The sequence below is a fragment of the Prionailurus viverrinus genome, chromosome D4, assembly GCF_022837055.1.
Source record: "Prionailurus viverrinus isolate Anna chromosome D4, UM_Priviv_1.0, whole genome shotgun sequence".
Classification (NCBI taxonomy): domain Eukaryota; kingdom Metazoa; phylum Chordata; class Mammalia; order Carnivora; family Felidae; genus Prionailurus; species Prionailurus viverrinus.
Window position 1 is genome coordinate 5,402,596 of NC_062573.1, and position 25,762 is coordinate 5,428,357.

Here is a 25,762-nt window from a genome sequence, read left to right on the forward strand (position 1 = left end):
TGCTACCCTTGTGATAACCAGCAAAATTTATAGTTCACTGCAGAGAAAAAGAGCACTCATAAGTTTCCTCATGAAATCCAATATAAAAGGTAGGAAACAAACACAGAAGTAAAACTATAGCCTGGTCTAGTCATAAGGAAAACTGAACTTGGCTATACTTAGCTACAACTTTGCTAAACTGACAGAGACTCAGCTCACCCACCATTACATGACAAACATCAGCAAAAATGGACCAATACAAGTAGCTCTTGTCCCATTCATTCACCCCCTCATTTACACCACGGCACAATGATGGTAAGGATTGACTTTAGAGTCTGAAATTCCTGGGATCTGACCCCCACCTCTATCACTTACTAACTTTATACCCTTTGGGAGTTTTCTTCAGTTCTCTAAGCTTCAGTATATGTGCCTGTAAAATGACCTCATATGATCACTGTAAGGATGAAGTCACTGTGTAGACACTATGCAAAATTCTGTGAATAGAGTAAGAGACAAGACTGATGAAGCCACTGCAATCATAGGGCCTAAGATCCTAACACACACTAACTACACAAATGATCTGAGCAGAGAATGAATTTCAAACTAATTCTGCTAGTAAGGTCTTAAATAAAAATATCCCCAAGAACAAATACACCCAAATGCCAAAGAGTATTCTGTTTCTCCAAAGAGCAAATGGTTAGGATTACATTAATTTCGAGATACTGCTATTTGGTTTCTGTAGTGTCTTTTTCTATAGGTAGTTTGAAGTCTTATACATTCACTTTAAGTCTGAAATAACAAATCCCCATGAAGCAATCAATGGCTCAGAATTCCATCTCACCTTAGGCAGGATTCTACAGTGAAAGGGTCAAATCTTCATTCAGGTTTAATCTAAGAAAATCACCAGCTATCTCTTTTATGGCTCCTACTTCTTCCAAACTAGCCTTACGTATCTGACTTATTCTCAAACATCTCTGTGTAGACATAAAAAACAAACAAACAAAAAACCAGTTGCTCTCACATACTTCTTGAATTAAAAAAATGCAAGGCCTACAAATTCATTTTTTTTCCAATTTTCTCCCTCTAAACACGATGCATAGTACAGTTATGAGTATGAAAGTGTTGTGGAGCTCCTAAGGACCATTCATGATCTCCTGGAACAATCTATTTAAAGTGAAAATCCTGGGGCACCCAGCTGGCTCACTTGGTATATAGCATGTGACTCGATCTGGGGGTTGTGGTTTTAAGTACCACACTGGATGCAGAAGATTACTTAAAAATCTTTTTTTTAGTAAATCAAAGTCCTTTTAGATCTTTTATCAGAAGTGGAAACGGGCACCTCGGTGGCTCAGTCGGTTAAGTCAGGATCTCTTGATTTCGGCTTACGTCAGGATCTCACGGTTCCTGAGATTGAGCCCCAGGCTGGGCTCTGCGTTGACAGCATGGAGCCTGCTTGGGATTCTCTCCCCCTCTCTCTTTGTCCCTCCCTTCTGCTCACGTGCATGCATGCGCATGCGCACTCTCAAGTAAATAAACTTAAAAAAAAAAAAGTAGGAACAATCTATCTCAAGACAATGACCCATAAAAGGGGAGCAACTCAATGGACAAATAACGAGTTCTGATGTATGCTATTAAATTTTAGACTAAGAGCAGAGATCTAAAACTTAAAAAAAAATAAATTATATCAGTTCCATAATAAACTCAGGGGAAAGAGAGAGGAGGGGAGAAGTAAAAGGACTGAAAAGAGAGAAAAGGAGAAAGAGGTAAGTAAAGACAGACAAAGAGAAAGATGTATAGAGAAAAGGAAGACACACAGGCAGAGAGGAATACAGACCTTTTTGAGCAACACACCCATCTGGTGGCCATTTCAGATATTGCCACACCAAACTTAATTCCTGCTGCAATTCTGCAATGAGAAGAGGCAATGCAATGGAGTGGGAAGCTTTGGGAATGTGGAGTCAGAAGGCCTGAGTTCCACTAGGGCTCTTGTCACTGCCCAGCAAGTACCAGTTGGCCAAGACTTCTATAAGCCTCAGTTTCCACTTGGAAACTGACTTGGCCTGCATACCTCACAGGGAACTGTGAGGGAGAAATGAGATACCTATAAAAACTATACAAATACCAGAAATTACAACATCAAAACTGTTAAAACACAACAACAACAAAAGTAGGTAACTGTTTTCTCAACTGGCATATGAGGCAAAGCATTCCTAATTCCCACCTTAATCAGAAGCCACGGTTTTTAAGAAATTAAAAAATAATGGAATGGGATTTCAGTAAGTTACAAAGTCAATGCTCCCTTTCTAAATTCTAGACCAAAAAGTTAAAAAGCTAGTTTCCAAGCCATTCACAAAGCAGGGATCCCCTCTTCCATGTCTAGAGAGGGGATGTCAAAGCCACAGATGATCAGATGCACTTTCTTGCTGACGGAGGCACCCCTACCTCGTGCGGTCCACATAACGCAGCGCTCATGACTGAGCTTACAGTGATTTTCCTCATTTTTGAGCTGGCAAATTATCACAGTGACTGAGGTCCTTTGCCAACAATTGGCTCAACTGTTGCCTATATTTCCCTTAATAATTTTGGCATTAAGTATTAACCTACTAGAGTACAACTAATCATTGCTAACTACACTGTATCCCACCTTTTAGCAGAAAAATTTCATTCTCGTGTCCTGGTCAATATGTAGGCTTTTCCACACTGTGGGTCAATTTCAAGAAAGATTACGATCTTTCTCACCGGAAACTATGTGCAAGTAGGGGGCATTATCCAAAGTGTACCCCCGCCATGCAGAGCTCTCCAGGACCAGAAGGAATTATGTGTCTAGGCACAAAATTTGTGTGCTGTGCAGCACTGTCTATCTTAACTCCTTGAAAGCATAAGCCAAAAAAAAAAAAAAGAAGAAAAAAAAAAAAAGGAAAAAAGACATTAGACACCTCGAATCTGGCCTATGGAAATAAAAGATTCATATATTATTAAAGTGTTTCAAGGTACTGAAAACCAAAAGATAAAACCTTCAGCTGGACATTATTTTAAGCCTTGCCCAAAGCCATATTAACTCTCTAACTCTTCTTTACAAAACACCACTTGGTATAAATTCAGCAGCACATTCATTTGTTCACTCATTCAACTAATTTTTTTATGCTAAATCCTGTTCTTATGCTGGGGATTTGGCAGTAAATAAGATAAAGTCCCCTCTGCTGAAGGTTTAGTTCGGGGTGGGGGGGAGGAGAGCATTAAATAAAGATCTAAAATAATGTTAAGTAACAATGAATGATATGAGGAAAATAAGACAGGATAAAGAGATCAGGGTGTAACGGGTTGAGGGAGCAGCTACTTTAGACACTGTAATTAGAGAAGGCCTCTCTGATGGTATGATATTCGAGCTTAAGACTCACTGAGGTGATGGTGACGCCATGTGGACATTGAGAAGAACATGATGGGTGGAGAGACAAGCCAGTGCAGAAGCCTGAGGAGTGAACATGCTTAGCATGCTTGCTGTTTGAGAACAGCAAGGAAGCCAGGTTGTGTAAAGTGGAAAATGTGAGGGGGGAAAGTAGGAGGTGCAATCAGAGAGAGATGGCCAGAGGTCAAACAGTGCAGTGCCCTGTGCACCAGGGCAAAACCTCTTGAGTTTTATTCTAAGAAACCATTAGAGTTTCAAGCAAGGGACAGATGGGATAAAAACCCACCTCCCCAAAAAAGAAACCAAGAAAAAAAAAATTGTGGAAACAGGGAGACATGGAGTCTACTGGAACATTCCAGAAAAGAAGTGAAGGTGATGGTTATACTAGGGTGTTAGAAAGAAGGGGAGAAAAGTGATCAGATTCAGGGTGTATTATGCCAGCAGGGCTGGGATAGACCAAGATGTGGTGAGAGAAAGAGGCGCTCAGAATAAGCAGGGGTTGGGGCGCCTGGGTGGCGCAGTCGGTTAAGCGTCCGACTTCAGCCAGGTCACGATCTCGCGGTCTGTGGGTTTGAGCCCCGCGTCAGGCTCTGGGCTGATGGCTCAGAGCCTGGAGCCAGTTTCCGATTCTGTGTCTCCCTCTCCCTCTGCCCCTCCCCCGTTCATGCTCTGTCTCTCTCTGTCCCAAAAATAAATAAACGTTGAAAAAAAAAATTAAAAAAAAAAAAAAGAATAAGCAGGGGTTTTGGCCTGAGGAACCACGTTCCAGAAACTTGAGATGGGACACGAAGAAAGGAGGTTTTGGAGGGGAGGAAATCATCAGCAAATAAGAGGCAGCTTCCTCTCGTGTGAACCAGGCTGAGGTGGAAAGAGGAACTCAGGGCTCACTTGGTTTTGTGCCCTGTGCACAAACCCATCATCCATGAAAATGTTACTGAAAAGTGTTCATTTGATAACTGCTTGAAAAGCCAGAGGAGAATAACCGTAGGAAGAGCCATCAATTCTTAAGCCCTTACTAACTACCAGGCACCATCGTAAGCACTGTATACATATTGCAGTTACAATCCTCACATATGAAAGCACTTAACCACAGTCCCTGGCACATGGGAAAATACCATCAAATGTTATCCGTAGTACTTGTGAAGTATGTAACACTTTAAGATGAATAATAACTTTAGGGGCGCCTGGGTGGCGCAGTCGGTTGAGCGTCCGACTTCAGCCAGGTCACGATCTCGCGGTCCGTGAGTTCGAGCCCCGCGTCAGTCTCTGGGCTGATGGCTCAGAGAGCCTGTTTCCGATTCTGTGTCTCCCTCTCTCTCTGCCTCTCCCCCGTTCATGCTCTGTCTCTCTCAAAAATAAATAAATTAAAAAAAAAAAAAGATGAATAATAACTTTAATAGTTATTTCATTATCTAGAGGTTCTATTTCTTTTTCAAATCCTCAATTCATTTTATATTAGGATATCCACTGTTCCTCAGGATAATAGGTAGGTAGTTTTTATATTTCCTCCTTTCACAAAGAGGTTAGCCATTCATTCCAAGGTCTTAACTTATGCAAAGACTCCAGATTCAGCTGCCTCCCAAACACCCAAAATCATATTATATGTCTTCCTGAGCATTAAAATCAACAAGGTTCCACATTCCCCTGTTTTAGCACTTCACACACACTAGCTTTGAGCTACTGTGATTCAGGTATTTGGGATTTCTTTTGTTTTTTCTTTCAAGTTCATCCAGGTATTTAAACATTTCCTGGGTTATATTTTATTTGCTACCTCCAAGTGTTTAAAGCATGGTAGCTCGAGTCAGCTTAGTCTGACATATAACCAGAACTGGAAGTCTACTGTTATTTTACATATCAGGAAATTGTGCCTTAAACAGATAAAATAACTTCAAATTCAGATCTGATTTCAAGTCTATGCTCCGGTCAGCAGACAATGGAATTTCTCCTACTCATATTACATTAACACAAAGAGATGCTGCCTTTAAAAAAAAAAAAAAATACAAATCAGGGGTCCCTGGGTGGCTCAGTCAGTTAAGCGTCCAACTTTGGCTCAGGTCATGATCTCACAGTCTGTGAGTTCGAGCCCCGCATCAGGCTCTGTGCTGACAGCTCAGAGCCTGGAGCCAGCTTCAGATTCTGTGTCTCCCTCTCTCTGCCCCTCCCCAGCTCAGGCTCTTTCTCTCAAAAATGAAAAAAATATATATAAAATTTTTTAAAAACTATACAAATCATAAATGCCACTTAAAGTGATGAAAAGGGGTGAGTTCCCTTCATTAATTGTTAGTTTCATTTCAGGGAATTACTGACCATAACAACAAATATTGAAAGTTAAAGGACAACACAGAAATCACGAAACCAGAGTCCTGCCACCACCTAGCGGCAGGACTCTTTGTGTTTTACTGTATCTTCTAAATAAGGATAATAATTCCATTCCTAGAGTTCAAAGGTTGGGAGAGGCAATGAGATTTGATGCACAGGATAGACTATGTAAGAGAATATTTGGAAACAAATACAAAGAAAACATTATTATTATTACTACTACTAATGTATTGTAAATGTTCATAGTTTGATCAGGAATGGTGAGACAGTAACTGAACAAAACAGTCTAAATTGATGCAAATGTTATTTTACCTTCATGCTGCAAGCTAATTCCATTAGCTTTTTCGCGTTTTCTTCTGAGCGATATCTCTTCGGAAGCTGGACCCTGAAGAACTTCAAGGCACCTTCAAAATCTGTCAGCAGCAAGTCGTCCTTGGAAGTCTTGACGAAAGAAAGAAAACACAACCATGGACAGAAAGAGGTCTTGGCTATGAAGATGCACAAGAAGCACTGTATAACACGAGCACCTTTACAATCCCCAGAAGATACTTCTTAGCTGTTGCCTGAGCCACTTGCCCATTAGCTGCTGTCAGGGTCAGGGCTACAGCACAGCTGCTTAGAATGAGATCGAGACCAAGATCCTGCAAGTGCTGGACAGGGGATGTAACTCAATTTACAAATAAATGTGTACCTTTAATAATCCAAGGGCGACATTAAAAATAACACTTATTCCCTGGAAGAGAAAACACAAAAAGAATCTTTTCAGTGTTCATATCTGGACTATTCAGCTGTCTGTCCCCAGAATGCCCCACAGTTTAAGATAAAGTATAAAAACTTAATTAAGTAAAGAAATGGAATAACTTGAAAATATCTTGGAAAATAATAGTTACAGGTCTGCTACTAAAAAACATCTTAAAACAGACCCAGTCTCCCAATCTTCTAAGAACTTTTTTTTTTTTTAATGTTTATTCACTTTTGAGAGAAGAGAGAGACAGAGCGTGAGCAGGGGAGAGGGAGGACACAGAATCCGAAGCAGGTTCCAGGCTCTGAGCACTCAGCCCAGAGCCCGATGTGGGGCTTGAACCCACGAACTGTGAGATCAGGACCTGAGCCCAAGTGAGACGCTCAACTGACTGAGCCATCCAGGCGCCCCAAGAGAAGAAATCTTTAGCCCTATTCTCACATTCAACAAGAACACTTTTCCAAAGTATTCTATGCTTCCCAACCAAAACATAAGAGTCATAAAATTGTGATCTCTCAGCAAATAACTGCAGGTGGCCTTTTCCCTTATTGTGTGCTGCCCTGCTCCAAATACAGCAGTCATTCTGTGTGTGAGCCCTCTACCCCAGAACATAATCTGCTCAGGGCTCCCTCCAACCTGCCTCTCCCTCAGCTACCACTTTGGGAGTGCCGGGAACAAAGAAAAGATAAGAGGAGGCACTAAGACCTGCTAAATTCTTTAAGTTTCTGGACCTCAGTTTCCATAACTAATGTTCTCCCAAGGGTTTTCTAAGCTAATTAGCTGAAAAGTTTATTTAAATTACTTGGCATGCCAGGAGACCCTTAGTAACTACTTAAAACAAATGGTTGTTTATAATACTGAAAAACTATAAAACTTAAAGGGTTGATTGAGACTAGGAATTGGTTACATAAATTATGGTATACCCAACGAATGAGATATTTGGTAGCAGGTAAGAATAATGGCATATTTGGTAATAGTGTATCTTACAGAGTTTTAAGCTGGGTAGAAGGCAGAAATTCTTCAAGGGATTTTTGTATGCCTTGAATATGGCATAATTAAAAAGAAGGAAGGTGCAGATGTGTGTCTATAAATGTTCAAATACATGAAATGAAAAGAGGTTACCAAATAGCATATATAGCATAATATTTTAAAATATATACCTACAGAACCATAATATACATTATTACATAATACTCCATATGAAAAAGTTATTCTATATAGAAATAACACATGTAAATCAATAAATGCACACAAAAAGCTTAAAGAATAGACACCAAAATGTTAAAAGAGTTACTCTCTGGAGAGTGGGATTAGAAGTATTTTTAGAACTTTTTGCTTGTTTTCTAGTTTCTGTAATAAACATATATTATTGGGGTGCCTGGGTGGCTCAGTTGGTAAAGCATCTGACTCTTGATTTAGGCTCAGGTTATGATCTCATGGTTGTTAAGATTAAACCCCTCGTCAGGCTCTGTGCTGACAGCATGGAGCCTGCTTGGGATTTTTTTTGTCCCTCCCCAGCTTGCACACGTGCTCTCTCTCTCAAAATAAACAGACAGACATATATTATTTTGGAAATTAGTTATTCTTTTCTTAATCACGCTGCCAAACCATGCTTGGCAAAGACTATTACTTACTCTAATATCTTTTTTGTTTTAGTAACAGACCCTCCAATTTTTAGCAAATTCCTACCCAGTTTTTAAAAACTCTCCTTTGCAGCTAGATGTGGTCAGGTACCTAAGTTCCTGCCAATAAGAGAGAAATGAAAATTCAGGTGGAACATCTAGGAAGTCTCTTTTAAAGGGGGACACACCCTCCTCTGTCCCCTGACCCTCCCTGTCCCCTGACCCTCCCTGTCCCCTGACAGGTTACTGTCAACCTTCTGGTTTCTTTTATGTGAATGAAGAGAACTAAACCTCTACCTTAGTCACTGTGACTTTGAGTTTCTTCAATAAATGCAGCCAAACCTAATACTAATACAAATGTCTAATAGTGGTTTTCGTTTTTCTTTTCTTTTTTTTTTTTTAAGCTCAGAGCACCTTTAACAAAACGTGATCACTCGCTTTAACCCAAGGAAGCATTACTTAAATCTGGATTTTTGAGCATTAAAATAAAATAACTAAGAACAAATTCTGTTTTGATGGAGCCGACATGGGAGAGCACTGTAAACAAAAGCTGAAGTGTTCTGGCCTCTGATACCTACCTCACATAAAAGCAGGTCGATGATATGGAAGACCATGTAGAGAGGGAATTTTGCAGTGAAAAGTGTAAGAAACCACTGGGAGGCATACATGTGTGCTTCAAGGCTTATATCCAGGAAGTGGTTGTACAGGTCAGGGATGTATTCCTGAAATAGCAAACTAATTAGTTTTGGGCACATATGCAGCTGTTCAACTCCCACTCATAAATCTGCCAGGAATAGGCCAAAAAAGTCACATATTTGTGTTTTCCTAAAAACCTCCAAAGTGCTCAAAAGAACACTTATCATCAAGTATTAAACAGGCACTTGGCTCTCTTTTCTGGTCCACAAACTAGCTCTCGAGAGGAATCCCCAAGACGGTGACAAATATTTGGAATGAAAGTTTTTCTTTCCAAGTTATGAAATGTTTGGGAAAGTTTGTTTCACTTTTATTATGCTATTCCTAACCAGTCAGCTTCAGAGCCTTGGCGGGTATTTCTTGATTTAGTTTGCTATGTTAAAGGCCCCCACAAAGTCATCTGATCTTTTGGGTGTTTATGAGATTGAAAAACCAGCTCACACCCATTCAGGTTCACACCTTATTAATCTTGGCATTGTCATCACATAGTGAGAAATGAAAAATATAAAACCAGTCCTTAACGTTGGATGGCTAAGGCAACCACCACTGCTCCCTGGCACCAATTCATGGATCCAGCTCTCCCCAGTCCCGTACTCTTAGTGGCGAATGCAAGCTGCTTTCTCTTTTTACCTGCATGAGTCGCTCCAACTGGTAAAATTTGCAATGCAAATCTTCAAAGTTTTGCTTGAAAAGTTCCCTGAGACCATAGTCAAACATGATCTTGACCAGAACACTGAATGCCTGTTCTTCAGGCATCTGTAACAGACAGGGAATGGGGTGGGGGTGGAGGTGGGGATCACAAAACATACAGAAGTTTTCTCAGTATGTTTAATTCATCCTTCCAGCCCTATCTAAATACTATGACATTTAGTGATATGTAGTAACTCAGGTAGTTGTGTTTTACTACATTCATCCACTCAATAAAGAAATATTAATGATGCCTATTCTGTGTCAGATACTGTTCCTATCCTCCAGAAGTTTCCCATACAATCAGTGTACGGTAAGTATAATATGAATTAGGTAGAAAGATCAGTGGGGATCCAAGAACAAGAAGGCCCAAGTCTGCCTGAGGGAGCGGAGTATAGGCTTTGCAGGACCGGATCTGAACTGAGCAGCAACAAGCCGACACACAGTGTAGGTTTCATCTTCTCAAATCATGACACCTTCATTAAATCATTTTGCCTCCTTAGCTGCTATTTCTTTCTACTGAAAGTGTTTTTCTTCCTCATTGGCCAATTATAGCAGAATCTTAAATATCCTAAGGTTTATTGTAATGCACAAAGTACTAAAGTAATGGTCATGGCAATATATAAAATATTACAAAACCCCTCACCATTCAATTCTATTTATAGATGTTACCCCTGTTTATAATAATACCTACATCTTTCATAGCTTGGTGGAAAAACACTTCCCTGAGAACCTGGCAAAATGTCTAGCTTTCAAAACAGAAAAAAAAGCACTGGAAACGTTATTTAAGGCTTGGTGTGATGTAGCAAGCCTTCAAAATGTCAAGAAGGTGGGCGGGCTTCTGTGGAACAAGGGGATGGAAGTGGGCTGAACACAGAAATCAGAGACTAAAACAGAACTACAGAACAAATTGGATTCAGTAATAAATGAGAAAAGCATAGCAATTTATTATTGGAAAAGGTAAGGGCATTTGGGGCAAAGGAGCAGATCTCAGAGGTCTCTATCGTGGAAGGCAATTTCACAATTTTGTCCACATGCTGAGGGACACTTGGTCTGCCCCAGAGTGGCATTTCTGATGTCAGGCAGCACAGAGTTCAAACCAAGACACTGGCGATTTGTCTGGGAAACCCATTTTAAAGAGACTGTGATACTTAAATGGGGGCAAATGTTCTTGGACTGAAGTTGAGAACACAGACAAACCATACAGGCCTGAGGGACTTTGAGATATCAAGTCTTATTAAAACAACAGAACAGGTGTGTCCAGGTGGCTCAGTCGAGTAAGTGTCCAACTCTTGGTTTAAGCTCAGGTCATGATCTTGCAGTTCGTGAGTTTGAGCCCTGAGTCAGGCTCTGGGCTGACAGTGTGGAACCTGCTTGGGATTCTCTTTCTCCCTCTCTCTCTGCCCCTCCCCGGCTCTCACTCTCTCTCAAAATACATAAACTTAAAAAAAACAAAACAACCAACAAACAAAGTTTTAAAACTTGTCCTTTTGGCACACCTGAGGTTAAGTGTCCGACTTCGGCTCAGGTCATGATCTCACAGTCTGTGGGTTTAAGCCCTGTGTTGGGGCTCTGTCCTCACACCTTGGAGCCTGGAGCCTGCTTCGGATTGTGTGTCTCCCTCTCTTTGCCCCTCCCCTGCTCGCACTCTGTCTCTCTGTCTCTGTCTCTCTCTCTCTCTCTCAAAAAAATAAACGAACATTAAAAAAAAAATTTAAACCTTGTCCTTTTGATGGACATTAATTAGCTTGTCTGTGGTACTCGTTTTGCAATGTAGAGCCTATCAACTCATCAAATTACACACCTTCTGTATGTACACACACACACACACACACACACACACACACACACACACAATTTTTGTCAATTGTACCTCAATAGAGCTGGGGAAAAAAAAACACCTGACCTCTTTATTGATGTCACAGCTTTATGATATTTTTACATGCTTACTAATACCAATAAGCTAGGTTCTCACAGTAAGAAGATACAAAATGGTTTTTGGTTTTACTCATATTACAACCTATATACAAAATGGCTTCAAACTCTTCAAAAGCTTCCCCTTACTTAGAGAAACAAAATCCAAACTCCCTGAGCTGGCCTCCACTGCCCTCCTTAAGCTGGTCTTGTTGACCTGTCCAGTTTCCTCCCCATTCCTCATCACACCCATGATGGTCCAGTCACACTGCCCTTCTTTCATTCCTTCCATATGCCAAGTTTTCCCCATCTCAGTGCTTCTGCATAGTATACTATTCCTTTCACTGGGAGTGCTCGACTCTCCACTTTCTTGCTTTTAAAATAGTTTTCTTATTTTCCTAGCAATGTTAGCTTTAAAAAGTTAAACAATACAAACAAGTACAACAGAGAACGATAGATACCGCTTCTCATTTCTCAGTGTTCACCTTAAAGGTTACCTCCAGAGAAGTCTATAATATAAATTAAGGCTCATTTGTTATACTCTTGCATCAAACTTTTTACTATACCTTTATAGCACCATTGAGATAATGATGTGCTTGTGTGACTTTCTGCTTATAACCAGTCAGCTTCACTAGCTCTGTATCCACAAAGATTGGGACCATGTCTACCTTAGTCACTCCTGATCTCTAGCATCTACCGTGCTAAAGATGGAAGTACCCATGAACTCTCTACTAACATCACCTGTGTGGTATTTTTGCCAAGCATTTTAATTTTAAACAAGAGGAAACGATCAGACAAATCAAGAATGTGGAATATTTTACAAGACAACTTGCTTGAATTTTTCAAAACTGTCAAAGGCATAAAGCACAAGAAAGGCAAGGGGGGGATAGTTTAGATTAAAAAAAATAAAGAGATAGGACAACCAAAAGCATTGCTTGAATTGTCACTGATCTTGGTTAGAAAAAAAAAAACAAACTTATAAAGGACTTCACTGAGTAAACAATTGGGGAAAATCAAATGTGGATTGTGTGTAAGACATTACTGAATCAATGTGGAATTTCTGGATGTGACTACAGTATTATGATTATGTCCTTAGGAGATTCATGTTCAAGTATTTAGGAGTGAAGTATGCTGATGTTTGCTACTGATTTTCCAAAAATAACTTCAAAAAATGTTTTTGGTAAAAAATAAAATGCGTGCAAAAAAAAAAAAGAGGAAAAGAGACATAGAGAGATGGAGAAAGATGTGTGATAACATATTAATTGGTAAAATAGAACAAAAGTTTATGGGTATTGCACCCTAACCTTTTTTTTCAATTTTGCTGTGGATTTGAAAGAATATCAGTAAGGTGGAGGGTAAAGGTCTTTGCTGAATAAATAAATGAATAAAATGGCACTAAAAATAGCCAACTTCTCTGCTTCCTTTCCACCTCTAATACAAAGATTCCCCCAAATAAATACTAAAGAACAGTCTACCTTACAGAATATAAAATGTCCCTAAGAGTTCAACCAAGACTATCCAATCATTCTAGCAATAAAAATGAAATCTACCCTGTACTAGTTTTCAACACTGTAATTTATTCTTACCATATTTCTCTTCCATGACAATGTTACATTAATTTAAGGTAAAGGTTTCCAGATACAGGAGTCAAAACTCATGTACCAGGGTCTGGCCAAAACCAATATAAAACCATGCTCAAGTCTAAGGCTAGTATAAGCTGAGGCAGCTCATGTGTAAATCGTAACAGAAACCTAATACTCACATGGAGAAGCAGAACAGCAGCGAGAAATGACTGGCCCTGGCAATAGCCAATCTCTTCATCATACACAGAATATGCCTGGAAAAAGAAAAAAAAAACACAGGAGGTGTAAATGAATGTAGTCACTCATGGGCCATACTTGCCCTACAGGACTCTGAACATAGGAACCTAGAAGATTCCCACATTCCACTATGGCATTTTGATGGTCAATGAATGATGCAAATATTTCTCTCCAATTGCAATTTTTTCTTTACAATAAACAGAACTGTCACCATGCCACTTCCTGTAGGCCAGGAGTGGGTAAAGTTAAACAAAAATCACTTCACCACTGAAAAAAGGTTGTTGTAACTCATTGTCTTTGCTCATGCTGTCTCGTCTTCTGTCTAAAAAATATGCTCTTCCTTCAGGCTCCAAGCACTCCATTCTCTGGGGAGTCCCTCTCTTCTCTGTACTTCTATGGTACTTGCTACACAAGTATAGTTATTATGCACTTATCATACTGCATTTTATTTTGCTTTGTTTTATTTATCTTTTTTGTGAGAGAGAAAGAGCATGCACTTGCATGGACACGTGAACAAGAGCCGGGCAGAGGGAGAGGGAGACAGAGAATCCCAAGCAGGCTCCATGCTCTAGGTGGGGCCCGACGTGGGGCTTGATCTTACCAAGACAGATCATGACCCGAGCCAAAACCAAAGGACACTTAACCAACTAAGCCACCCACCCAAGTGCCCCCGACACGTCATTTTAAATGTCCATCTTCTCTACTGGACTGTGAGCTTCTCAGGGGCTGGGGGTGACGTCCTATCCAACCTAGCCAGCACCTCACACCTTCAACCCAGCCAGTCATACAGCAGGCTCTCTCTAAACAATGTTAACTTTACTCATTTTTCTTTCTGGGAAAAAATCTTTTGGCAAAGACACCAAAATACAATCCTTTCCGCAATGCCAGTAATAACTTTTCTGATAAGAGGGACTACTCTGAAACCATTTGTGGGTTCCTTTGGAATTCTGGTATTTTTCTTGGCGGCAGATGATTATTACCCATCTCTTCTGAACACTATCTTTAACAGAATATTGACATCTAACATTCCTTGTGGTTTATTCTTTTTGGTTCTTTGTTTTTCAGTCTTGTTTTTATGATTAATATTTACAGTTCTCATGTAGGCTGTGGTGGAAAGGGAAATTCCTACAGATTGAAAATGCTATTCCCTATTTGACAAGTTTATTTCGGATGAAATTCCCTTTATTCTTCACTTTTTTGTGTGTGACACACTGTCTGTGCATCCCAAGAAAGCAATTCAGAATGAGCATGTTCAGAATAAAGATCAGTTAGCAAAATATGATGTGAATGCTTATTAGATGACAATTAAGTTAATATACACGTGCATTTTACCATTAGCTTTTGGTAAAACTATAGCTTTAGAAATACATTTTATACATATATATGTAATATATATACATATATATAAATGGTAATTATGCTTTCATAAATTCAAGTAGAATTTCATATAATCTCATTAAATTCCCCATGTCATCAAAGCTTATCCAATGAGAGGGCTACAGAGCAGAAAACACATATACTTCAACAAAGACAAGATATGCAGAGGGCTTGAGAAACATTCTGCTTATATAATAAGGCATCACTTTTCACCTGTCCAATTAGTAAACACTAATAAGTGTTTACTATTAATTATTTATTATTTATTTTTAATAATAATTTTTATAAGACTGTGTTACAAGCTAGTGGTAATATATGCCAATACAGCTCTGTAGAAAGCAGTCTGACAATGTCTGTGAAGTCAATTAACAGTTGATTGGTCAAGAAAGAACAGAAGCTTCTGAGTTTGTCAGAGCTGGGCTGAAATCCCACAACTGCTAATGTCTCGGTCTAGACCTTTGGTTCATTACTTATACTTCTTACTTGTAAGAAATGAGACTAATCATAGTATTTGTATCATAGACTTGATGTATTCTCAGCTCTCTCAGGTAAATTGCTCAGCACATGGTTTAATTACTTATGCACTAGAATGAAATGCACTAAAGGTAGAGAATGGAGGGGAGCAGATTTTTCAGGTTCACAGAGAAGCTTGAAGAAATATATACAGATGTGAAAGTAACACGACACCTTTGGGAAATGTTTGGAATATAAAATTCTTGAGAGCTGTAATGAAATATGGGGAAGAAAAGGCACTTCATTAATTCATCAACATTTAATGAGTACCTACTATATGTCAACCACTGTGCCAACTGCTACAGATGCTAACATATATAAAGTGATTTCTGCCCTTGAGAACTTCACGGTTCAGGTGGGACATTTGGACACGTAAATCAACTCAGAGTACAACAAGAAGTTCAATGTACCTGAAGCATAAAATATTTATGAATTAAGCCAGGATAGATTATAAAATGTCTTTAATGCTAAGCTAAGGAATCTGGGACCAGGAAATGAACTATGAAATTTTGATAGTGTTCTGTGGGTTATGAGGAAGCAATAAAGGCTTTCCTGGAAGCCCTGAAATCATCCAATCCTGGGGTCAACATGGAGAATAAAGTAAGTTCGCTATAACTCAAAGGTAGGGAGACTAATGCAAGGCAGCTTTTGTAAAAGTGCTGGCAACATATGACAGAGGCCTGCCCCGTACCAGGCAGTGATTAGAAAGGGAAGTAAAGTGGTGCCTGGGTGGCTCAGTCGGTTAAGCAACCAACTCTTGACTTCAGCTCAGGTTATGATCTCACAGTAGGTGGGATCGAGTTCAATATCAGGCTCTGTGCTGATAGAACGGAGCCAGCTTGAGAGTCTCTCTTCCTCTCTCTCTGACCCTCCCCCATTTGCATGTGTGCATTTTTTTCTCTCTCTCAAAATAAACACATGTTCAGAAAGGGAAGTATAGCTATAAGAGACATCAATCCTATCATTTTTGAGAGACAGAGAGACAGAGCAGGAGTGGGGGACGGGCAGACAGAGAGAGAGACACACACAATCTGAAGCAGGCTCCAGACTTGGAGCTGTCAGCACAGAGCTTGACTTGGGGCTCGAACTCACAAACCATGAAATCATGACCTGAGCTGAAGTTGGATGCTTAACCAACTGAGCTACCCAGGAGCCCCAGACATCAATCTTATCAAACTCAATGTGGCCAAAGGAAAGATCTGAAAACTAACAGAGAAATGACTGTATCTTCAGCAAGATAATGGCATGGAGGGAAAAAGGAAGATGGTTTCTAATTAAAAGAGCCATAACAACTAAACATATGGATACGGCTGGATTCTGATTCTAACCAAACGTATGAGGACATTTAGGGAAATCTGAATATGGCAGATACTGGATGGTATTGATCAATAATGATGGAAGCTACAGATGAATAATGATCTTATATTTTGAGATGCATAGTGAAGAATTTAGGATCATGATATCTGATATTTGCTTTGAAGTACTTCAGGAAAAAAAGGGATAGATGAAGCAACTGTGGCAATATGTTCATAAACATTAAATGTGGTGGAGGATGTATACAAATTTTATATTTGTATTCAACTTTTATATCTGAAAATTCTTACAATAAAACATGTTTTTAAATGAACTCTATTTTTAGACATTTTTGTTTGATGTACTTAACAGACTTTTACATGAAGAACAACTGGCAGCTAGAAGTTCAGGCCTTGAGAGAATGTGGATTTGGGAACATCTGTGCAGTGGTGATAGCTGAAGCTCTGGGGGTGGAAAGAGTCACCCAGGGAGACAGGGTAGAGCTACAGGAACTACTGACTGAGCACCTAGGGGAAGGCCTCTGTTTTAGGGGCAGGTAGAGAGAGAAATGAAATCAAAAGGGAGTTAGCAATGTTGTGAGAGAAGGGAGAGCAAAACCAAGAGGGTGAGAGAGGTCAAGAGCAAAGAGAACTGCAAGGAAGAACACTATAAGATGGAAACTAGAGTGCAGTGAGATAAGGAGGTTGGGGATCAGAGGCAGTGGGCACAGGGTTTCTTTATGGGAAATTTTGCAGTAAGATGAGGCATAGCTGGATGGCTGCTTACGGGGAAGCACAACTGAGAAGGGGCTATAAAAAAGGATGATCAGAGAAGAGTATCACAAAAGAAATGACAACTTTGGGGAAATTAAAATTAAACCCAAAAAACATTTCTCTAAATCTAACTCCCCTTACAGCTTGAAGCATCTAGTTTATCACTGGAAAAACCTGTCTTTTATTGTTAGCCTGTCCTAAAACTTGTTAGTTGTACTTTCTCAATCAGTAATATATAAGAAGTTCCTTAAGGATTATGTCTCATGCCCCGTCTGTATTTCCTACATGGTAGATGCTAACTAGGTATTTAATTAATTGGGGGGGGGGGGGGGGAGGGGGCGCGGGTGGAGACTAAAGACTAGTTCTAAGGGCAGAGGAAGGTTGAAGAACTCTGGTCCTAGGTCCTCTTTTAGCCTTATGGCTCTGAAGTACCAAAATATTCTGGAAAATGGATTGCTGAAATTGAACACTTCCTTTACAGCTTTCCTGTACAGACTTTTTGACAGACATCAGTATTTCCCACCATTTATTATGCTGCAGTGCTAAAAGTCCACCTCGATAGGCATCAGCACTTCCCACTGTTGGGTAGGTCCTAGGTGCCAAGTTCGTAATTTATAATGTGAATACCAAAAAGGAGTTTGCAGTGTTACAGGACACAGAAGGTCTTAACATAAAACCCACTGCCAAAAATTTAAATGTGGAGCCAGGGGACTGTCATCTGAAAGTCCCGATTGAAAGGGTAAAAGAAACCTAACCACTGTATTTCTAATTGACTTCCTGTTCATTATGAGCGTAAAATTAAAAAGTAACAACACAATTTCAGAAAGTCTACTCTCTTCTTTTTTGCCTTCTTAAATACCAAATGCAAATTACACTTTGTAGTTATCTTTTGTGTAATTTCAAAGAACCAGAATGACCATTCAAAACCGAGGTTTTTTTCTGGATGTGAGATACCTTGCATATTTTATATAAGGAATCTTGTCCATCTCCTCCTGTGTCCTTAAAATAGTCATGGGCTGGGAATGTCCGGTTAATATCCCGGGTGATGGCACTGTCCTGGGGAGACTCCTGTGGAAACATTAGGAAAGAGGTTTAGTAATCAATCATGTACGTACTTGTGTGAGTTTATATAACAAGGTCTTCTCATTTACATGCTTTAAAATACTGCAGGGACATACATACACATATGCATGCCCAGAGTTACTACATCTTCAGGCACCAACTGTTCAAGCGAAAGCAAAATAAAATATTAAGAAAAACAATATGGAAGAAAAGCAACCTGCTTACTGTATATACCTCAAGTATACTCCATTTCTGTTGCAAGGAAGTCCAGCTGCTGACCTTTCTATTGCAAGAGAGAAAATGTAATCAAAATGGACTTCCTATAGGAAAATATTCAAGCTAATCTCAAAAGGAGGTAAAATGCTCCCACTAGAAACACTGGGTACAAAAACTGCTGCTTTAAATGATCCTTTGGCATGAAGCCCATGTGCCAGGTTCTCAAAAGGAAAAGAGAAGTCCCTTAATTGGGGTTTATCCTAAGGGCAAATGGCATAAAAATGCACCCAAGAGTCTACTCAATAGGAAACTAGACCAGCAAATGTCAAGGGATTCAAGTAGGCTATGGGAAAATATCCTTTCTTTTGCCAGTGGAGAAAACTAAATATATGTCAATAATATCGGCAAAGAACTACAGCTGAGAAACATGACCTTCTATTTTAACAATGCATTGTTTTCTTTTTTTTTTTTTTTTTTTTTTTTCAACGTTTATTTATTTTTGGGACAGAGAGAGACAGAGCATGAACGGGGGAGGGGCAGAGAGAGAGGGAGACACAGAATCGGAAACAGGCTCCAGGCTCCGAGCCATCAGCCCAGAGCCCGACGCGGGGCTCGAACTCCCGGACCGCGAGATCGTGACCTGGCTGAAGTCGGACGCCTAACCGACTGCGCCACCCAGGCGCCCCAACAATGCATTGTTTTCATAAGACAATAGACTTGCTTCTCCTTGGTGAGACTACATCATATTCAGCATACCATCCAAGAGCCTGATACTCCTGTTTCAAGATGAAAAATCAAAGTGATATTCTTCTCTTGTCCAGTAATTTCTCCAGTCTTTTAGGTAATCATGTTCCTAGGGCCATAAGTATTTTACAGTTGTGGGATTTGAACTTTACATTTAAAAATTTTATTGAACAAGTCTGACATGTAACACTGTATAAATTTAAGGTGTACAGTGTGTTACTCTGATACATTTATATACTGTAATATGATTGCCATTGTATCCATATTTATTACATTACATAATATATTCATTATACTGTTCATCAGGTCTCAAAGGTTTATTTACTACTCAGTACAAGTTTGTACACTATCATTCTTATGCCCCCAAACTCCATCGACTAACTTTAAAGCCTATGCTCTTTTTTTTAACAAGTAAACTATTTAAACTTTCAAAGACATTGCCAAACTGCTTTTCTAAAGAGCTTTACTGGTATACTACTAGTTTTTAATATGTTATTAGCAGTTAAGGCAACTCAGAACCATGCTGCTCCCTGACAAAAGGACAAAACCCAAGGTGAGACCTGAGACTACAGTAGTTATTGTCTAGTGGCAGCTTCCAGGCTGCAGCACACAGAGAGCAACCTGAAACAGAGCTGGGTGGGGAGTGTCTCCCTGAGTTGAATAAAAAGAATATGGAGAAGGCAAAGTAGCTAGAGTTTGTAGATCAGTCTACTGGATAGGAAAAGCTGAAAAGAAAGAGATCTGCAGAGCTATCTAGAGTCATGAATCATGAAATAAAAAGTGATAAACTGGACTTCATCAAAACTTTAAAGCTGTACTATTCAAAAAAGGCCACTGTTAAGAACCTGAAAATGTAAACCTGACCAGGACAAAATGCCTATAAAATCTGATAATGGTGTTGTATCCAGAATACAAAACTTTGAAAAAAGATAAAGAGGCAAAAACAACTGGTTTTAAAAAGGGGGAATGGTGGGCACCTGGGTGGCTCAGTTGAGGTTAACCATCCAGCTCTTGATCTCACGGTTCTTTGTGAGCTTGAACCCTACCTATATCGGGCTCTGTACTATCAGTGCGAAGCCTGCCTGGGATTCTCTCTCTCCCCGTCTCTCTCTTTGCCCCTCCCTTGCTCATGTGTTCTATCTTCTCTCAAAATAAATAAACGTAAAAAAATAAATAAATAAAAACGGGGTATGGTGGTATAAGATTGAAGAGATACTTCACAAAAGAAGGCATACAGATGGTGAATAAACACATGACAAAACTTCAGCATCACTCATCATTAGAACAATATAGACTGAAACTACAATGAGATCCTACTACATACCTACTAAATGCTAAAATTAAAAAGAACCAAGATACCAAGTACTGGCAAAGGGTGTGAAACAACCGGAACTCCCAAAATTTGCTGGTGGGAATGCAAAATGGTACAAATATTTTAGAAACAGTCTGGGGGGTCATATAAAGTTAAACATATACTTCCCATTTAATTCAGTGATTCTACTCCTAGGTATTTCTCCAAGAGAGATGAAAATATGAATACATGCAAAGACTTGACCTTGAATGTTCATGGCAACCTTATTCATATTAGCCCAAACTGGAAACAATACAAATGTGCTCCAATGGGTAAATGGATAAATAAATTGTGGTACAGTCCAGATAGTGGAATACTACTCAGGAAAACAAACAAAAAAAAAACGCATACGTGCAACATGAATGGATCTTCAAAAGCATTTTGTAACTGAGAGGAGCTAGACACAAAAGATTATTTTCCATTAATTCCAAGTGTATGAAATTCTAAAAAAAGGTAAAATTGTACATTATAGAAAATAGGTCAGTGTTTTGAAGAGGCTAGAGTTAAAAGGAGAAAACTGATTATTAAGAGACATGAAAGAACTTTTGGAAGTTTGAATATGGAAATATTACCCATTACACCTATGGTGGTAGTTAAAATGTATTTAATCATTCACTTAAAATTTGTGTATTTTACTGTGTATAAATTACAAGGTTGATTTTAAATGGAAAAATAAAAAAGGACACCCACACAAATGAAAGAGACCCAAGATGATTCAAGCTCTTCAGATTACGAAGAATCCTACTTTAGGTAAATATACAGCTAAATGATAAAAATGATGTAAATCTGTATTAACCTAAAGATCTTAAAACAGGGGTACAGCTTAGAGGCACACATAGCCGAGTTTGAAGGTTGGCTCAGTTTCTTAGATGAACAACTTCTATCAGTGTCTGACATGTATACAGAAAAGACTTGATAAAAGCGAAAGGAAGCAATCTCCATCCAGCACTGCTGAGTGCTGGGGCTCTCCTCTGAACCCACACATGTACACTCACCAGTGATATGTGAAATACACACACACACACACACGGTACCTAAAATATATATTTTTATTTTTGTGTATCTTATCCCCCCTATAAAACTATTCACATAGGTATAGAGATTGTGATTTGGTTTTAAATTTTCCACAGAGATTAGCATAATGCAGGGCATACAGTCAATCAAAGCTTGATAAATATACCTAATAATTTCCACACTCTTCTTTTTAAAAAAATTTTTTTAAATATTTTTGAGAGAGCGAGAGAGTGCACAAGCAGGGGAGGAGCAGAGAGACACAGAATCTGAAGCAGGCGTCAGGCTCCTCAGCGCAGAGCCTGACGTGGGGCTTGAACTCACAAACCACGAGACCATGACCGGAGCCGAAGTCGGACGCTTCACAGACTCAGCCACCCAGGAGCCCTGAGTCCAAACTCTCCTTTAGGACTGAGCAATGGCAACACTCATGTGGTCTACAGCCCTACCTAAACCAGGATCTCTAATGCTTAGTGTTTAATTCAAGATCCATGTGAATGAGGAACAAACCAAGTCAGGAAAGAAACTTACTAACTGGATAATTTCAAAGACATTCCAACTAAACATCTGAAAAAAACCAAGAATGCCGAAATGATTGGTTCCTTTGTAACTTCCTTGTGTAAAAGGCAGGCAAGAGAAAATAGCAGTCATGAAAAGTAAAACAGAATGAAGACTTTGAATCTTTTAGTCCAAAATGCAAAATAAGTTGAATCATCCTACAATTATTAGGAGAAATGAGAAGGAAAGGGGGTCTAGATCAGAAATATAAGCTATATTATAGTGGATTAAGGATTTTTTTTCAGCCTAGGATATATGAAGTCTCTTGAACTCAGTTTTAATTTTACCAAACTCACACAATGTGAAACAGCAATGCAGAGAGAACCATAGGCATATAGGGAATTAAGAAATCTTTACCGTTAATAAGTCTCTATCTCATGAATAGCTCAAATAAGCAACAAAGGACTGACTATAAACAGTCTCAGTCTCAGTTCTAAAACTGCAGCATGACAGAAACTTACCTTACCTCTAGCATCATCAAGAGAAAAAAAACGCAATAAACTGGATTTAATTAAAATTTTCTTATAAAATATGCCATTAACATCCAAACTGGCAAGGAGGAATTAACGCTTTTACTATTTGCAGATGACATGATTTTATATATAGAAAAATCCCAAAGATTCCAGCAAAAAACTACTAGAACTGATAAGTGAATTCAGTAAAGTTTCAGGACACAAATATCAATGTACAGAGATTTGTTGCACTTCTACGCACTAATAATGAAGCAGCAGAAAGAGAAATTAAGAAAACAGAAATTAAGAAAACATTGCACCAAAAATAATAAAATACCTATAAAACAGTGATGAAAGAAACTGAAGATGACACAAAGAAACAGGGTGCCAGGGTGGCTTAGTCAGTTGAGCATCTGACTCTTGGTTTCGGCTCAGGTCATGATCTCACGGTTTGTGGGATTGAGCCCTGCATCCCAAGCCCCTGCTTGGGATTCTCTCCCTCCCTCTCTCTCTGCCTCTCCCCAGCTTGCATGTACGCTCTCTCTCAAGATGAATAAACAAACTTAAAAAAGAAATGAAAGACATCCCATGCTCATGGACTGGAAGAACAATTTGTAAAAATGTCTATACTGCCCAAATCAATCTGCAGGCTTAATGCAATCCCTATCAAAATACCAACAGCACTTTTGACAGAACTAGAACAAATAATCCTAAAACTTGTATGACACCACAAAAGACCCCAAATAGCCAAGGCAATCTTGAAAAAGAAAACAAAACTAGAGGTATCGCATTTCTAGACTTCAAATTATACCACTAAGCTATAATCATTGAGACAGTATGGTACGGTCACACAGACACATAGATCAATGGAACAAAATGAAAATCCAGAAATAAACCCATAACTATATGGTGAATTAATCCTTGACAAAGGAGGAATGTACATACAATGGGAAAAAGACTGTCTCCCCTTCAAAAAATGGTATTGGGAAAACTGGAGAGCAATATGCAAAAGAATGAATCTAGACCACTTTCTTATACCATATACAAAAATAAACTCAAAATAGATCAAGGACCTAAATATGAGACCTGAAACAATAAAAATCCTAGAAGAAAGCACAGGCAGTAATTTCTCTGATACTGGTCATAGCAACATTTTTCTAGGTATGTCTCCCAGGGCAAGGGAAACAAAAGCAAAAATAAACTATTGGGACTACACCAAAATAAAAACCTTTTGCACAGTGAAGGAAACAATCAACAAAACAAAAGACAACCTACTGAATGGGAGAAGATATTTGTAAATAACATATCCGATAAAGGGTTAATATCCAAATATATAAAGTACTGATACGTCAGAGAAAGACAAATATCATATGATTTTGGAATTTAAGAAACAAAACAGATAAATACAGAGAGGGAGGTAAACCGTAAGAGACTTTTAAATACAGAGAACAAACTGAGGGTTGCTGGAGGGGTTTTGGGTGGGGGGATGGGCTACATTGGTGACAGACATTAAGAAGGGCACTTGTTGGGGCACCTGGGTAGCTCAGTCGGTTGAGCGTCCTTTAGCTCAGGTCACAATCTCACAGCTTGTGAGTTCGAGCCCTGCATCGGTCTCTGTGCTGACAGCTTGGAGCCTGGAGCCTGCTTCAGATTCTGTGTCTCCCTCTCTCTCCCCTTAACCCACTAGCATTCTGTCTCTGTCTCTCTCAAAAATAAATAAACATTAAAAAAAATAAAAAAAGAAGGGCACTTGTTGGGAAAAGCATTGGGTATTATATGGAAGTGATGAATCACTAAATTCTCCTGAATTATGACACTATATGTTAATTTGGATTTAAATAAATACATACATAAATAAAAGAACTGATATGACTCAACACTCAAAAAAATGAATAAAAAATTAAAAATGGGCAGGAGACACCTGGGTGGCTCAGTGAGTTGAGCATCTGGCTTTAGTACAGGTCACAATCTTACGGTGAGTCTAAGCTCCACACTGGGCTTGCTGCTGGTCAGCACAGGGCCCACTTCAGATCCTCTGTCCTTCTCTCTGCTCTTCCCCCGCTTGCCGTCTCTCTCTCTCTGCCTTTCTCTCTCTCTCAAAAATAAACAAACATTAAAAAAAAAAATGGGCAGGGGTCCCTGAGTGGCTCAGTCGGTTAAGCATCTGACTTTGGCTCAGGCCATGATCTCACGGTTCATGAGTTTGAGACCCACGTCGGGCTCTGTGTGTCAGCTCAGGGCCCCTGAGTGGCTCAGTCGGTTAAGCATCTGATTTCGGTTCAGGTCATGATCTCACGGTTCATGAGTTTGAGACCCACGTCAGGCTCTGTGTGACAGCTCAGAGCCTGGAGCCTGCTTTGGATTCTGTGTGTGTGTCTCTCTCTCTACCCCTCCCTCTCTCAAAAATGAATCAACATTTTTAAAAAGTTTAAAAAAAATGGGCAGGAGACATGAACAGACGTTTCTCCAAAGAAGACATACAGTTGGCTAACAGACATGTGAAAAGATGCTCATCATCAGGGAAATGCAAATCAAAACTACAATGAGAGTGGTGCCTGGATGGCTTAGTCAGAAAAGCATGTGACTCTTGATCTTGGGGGTCATGAGATCGAGCCCCACGTTGGATATAGAGATTACTTAAATAAATACATTTTTTTAAACAAACCCAAAACTACAATGAGATATGACCACATACTTCTCAGAATGGCTAAAATTTAAAAATTTTAAAAAAGGACACCTGGGTGGCTCAGTTGGTTAAGTGTCTGACTTTGGCTCAGGTCATGATCTCATTGTTCACGGGGGTGAGCCCCACATTGGGCCCTGTGCTGACAGCTTAGAGCCTGGAGCTTGCTTCAGTTTTGTGTCTCCTTCTCTTGCTGCCTCTCTCCTGCTCATGCTCTGTCTCTCAAAATAAATAAACATTAAAAAAAAAAAAGATGGAGATAAAATAGTAGCTACTTTCAGTATGAATTCATGCAAAGCACCAAGACATTGCCTGGCATATAGGCATAATAAAAAATAATTTTTTTTTTTAAATACAAGAAACTGTTGGCGAGGATGTGGAGAAAAAGGAACCCTTGTGCACTATTGGTGGGAATGCAAACTGGTGCAGCCACTGTGGAAAACAACAGTTAAAAATAGAACTACTCAGGGTACCTGGATGGCTCAGTCGGTTAAGTATCTGACTCTTGATTTCAGTTCAGGTCATGATCTCATGGTTGTAGGATCAA

At 39.4% G+C, this 25,762-nt stretch overlaps 1 protein-coding gene across 4 annotated transcripts in view; it reads right to left on the reverse strand.

Moving 5' to 3' along the window:
• Positions 1–25,762, reverse strand: part of RABGAP1 (RAB GTPase activating protein 1) — a 171,342-nt gene that overhangs the window by 22,733 nt on the left and 122,847 nt on the right. For 3 of the 4 annotated variants that reach the window (XM_047829198.1, XM_047829199.1, XM_047829200.1), the window contains 6 exons: positions 18,093–18,206; positions 13,125–13,199; positions 9,392–9,517; positions 8,647–8,790; positions 6,396–6,437; positions 6,017–6,145 (listed from right to left, as the gene is read on the reverse strand). In XM_047829198.1, coding sequence (XP_047685154.1) covers positions 6,017–6,145; positions 6,396–6,437; positions 8,647–8,790; positions 9,392–9,517; positions 13,125–13,199; positions 18,093–18,206 — 630 coding nt within the window. Of the gene's footprint in view, positions 1–1,813; positions 1,886–6,016; positions 6,368–6,395; positions 6,438–8,646; positions 8,791–9,391; positions 9,518–13,124; positions 13,200–18,092; positions 18,207–25,762 lie in introns of those variants that run through there. The other variant, XM_047829201.1, reaches the window with a different exon arrangement.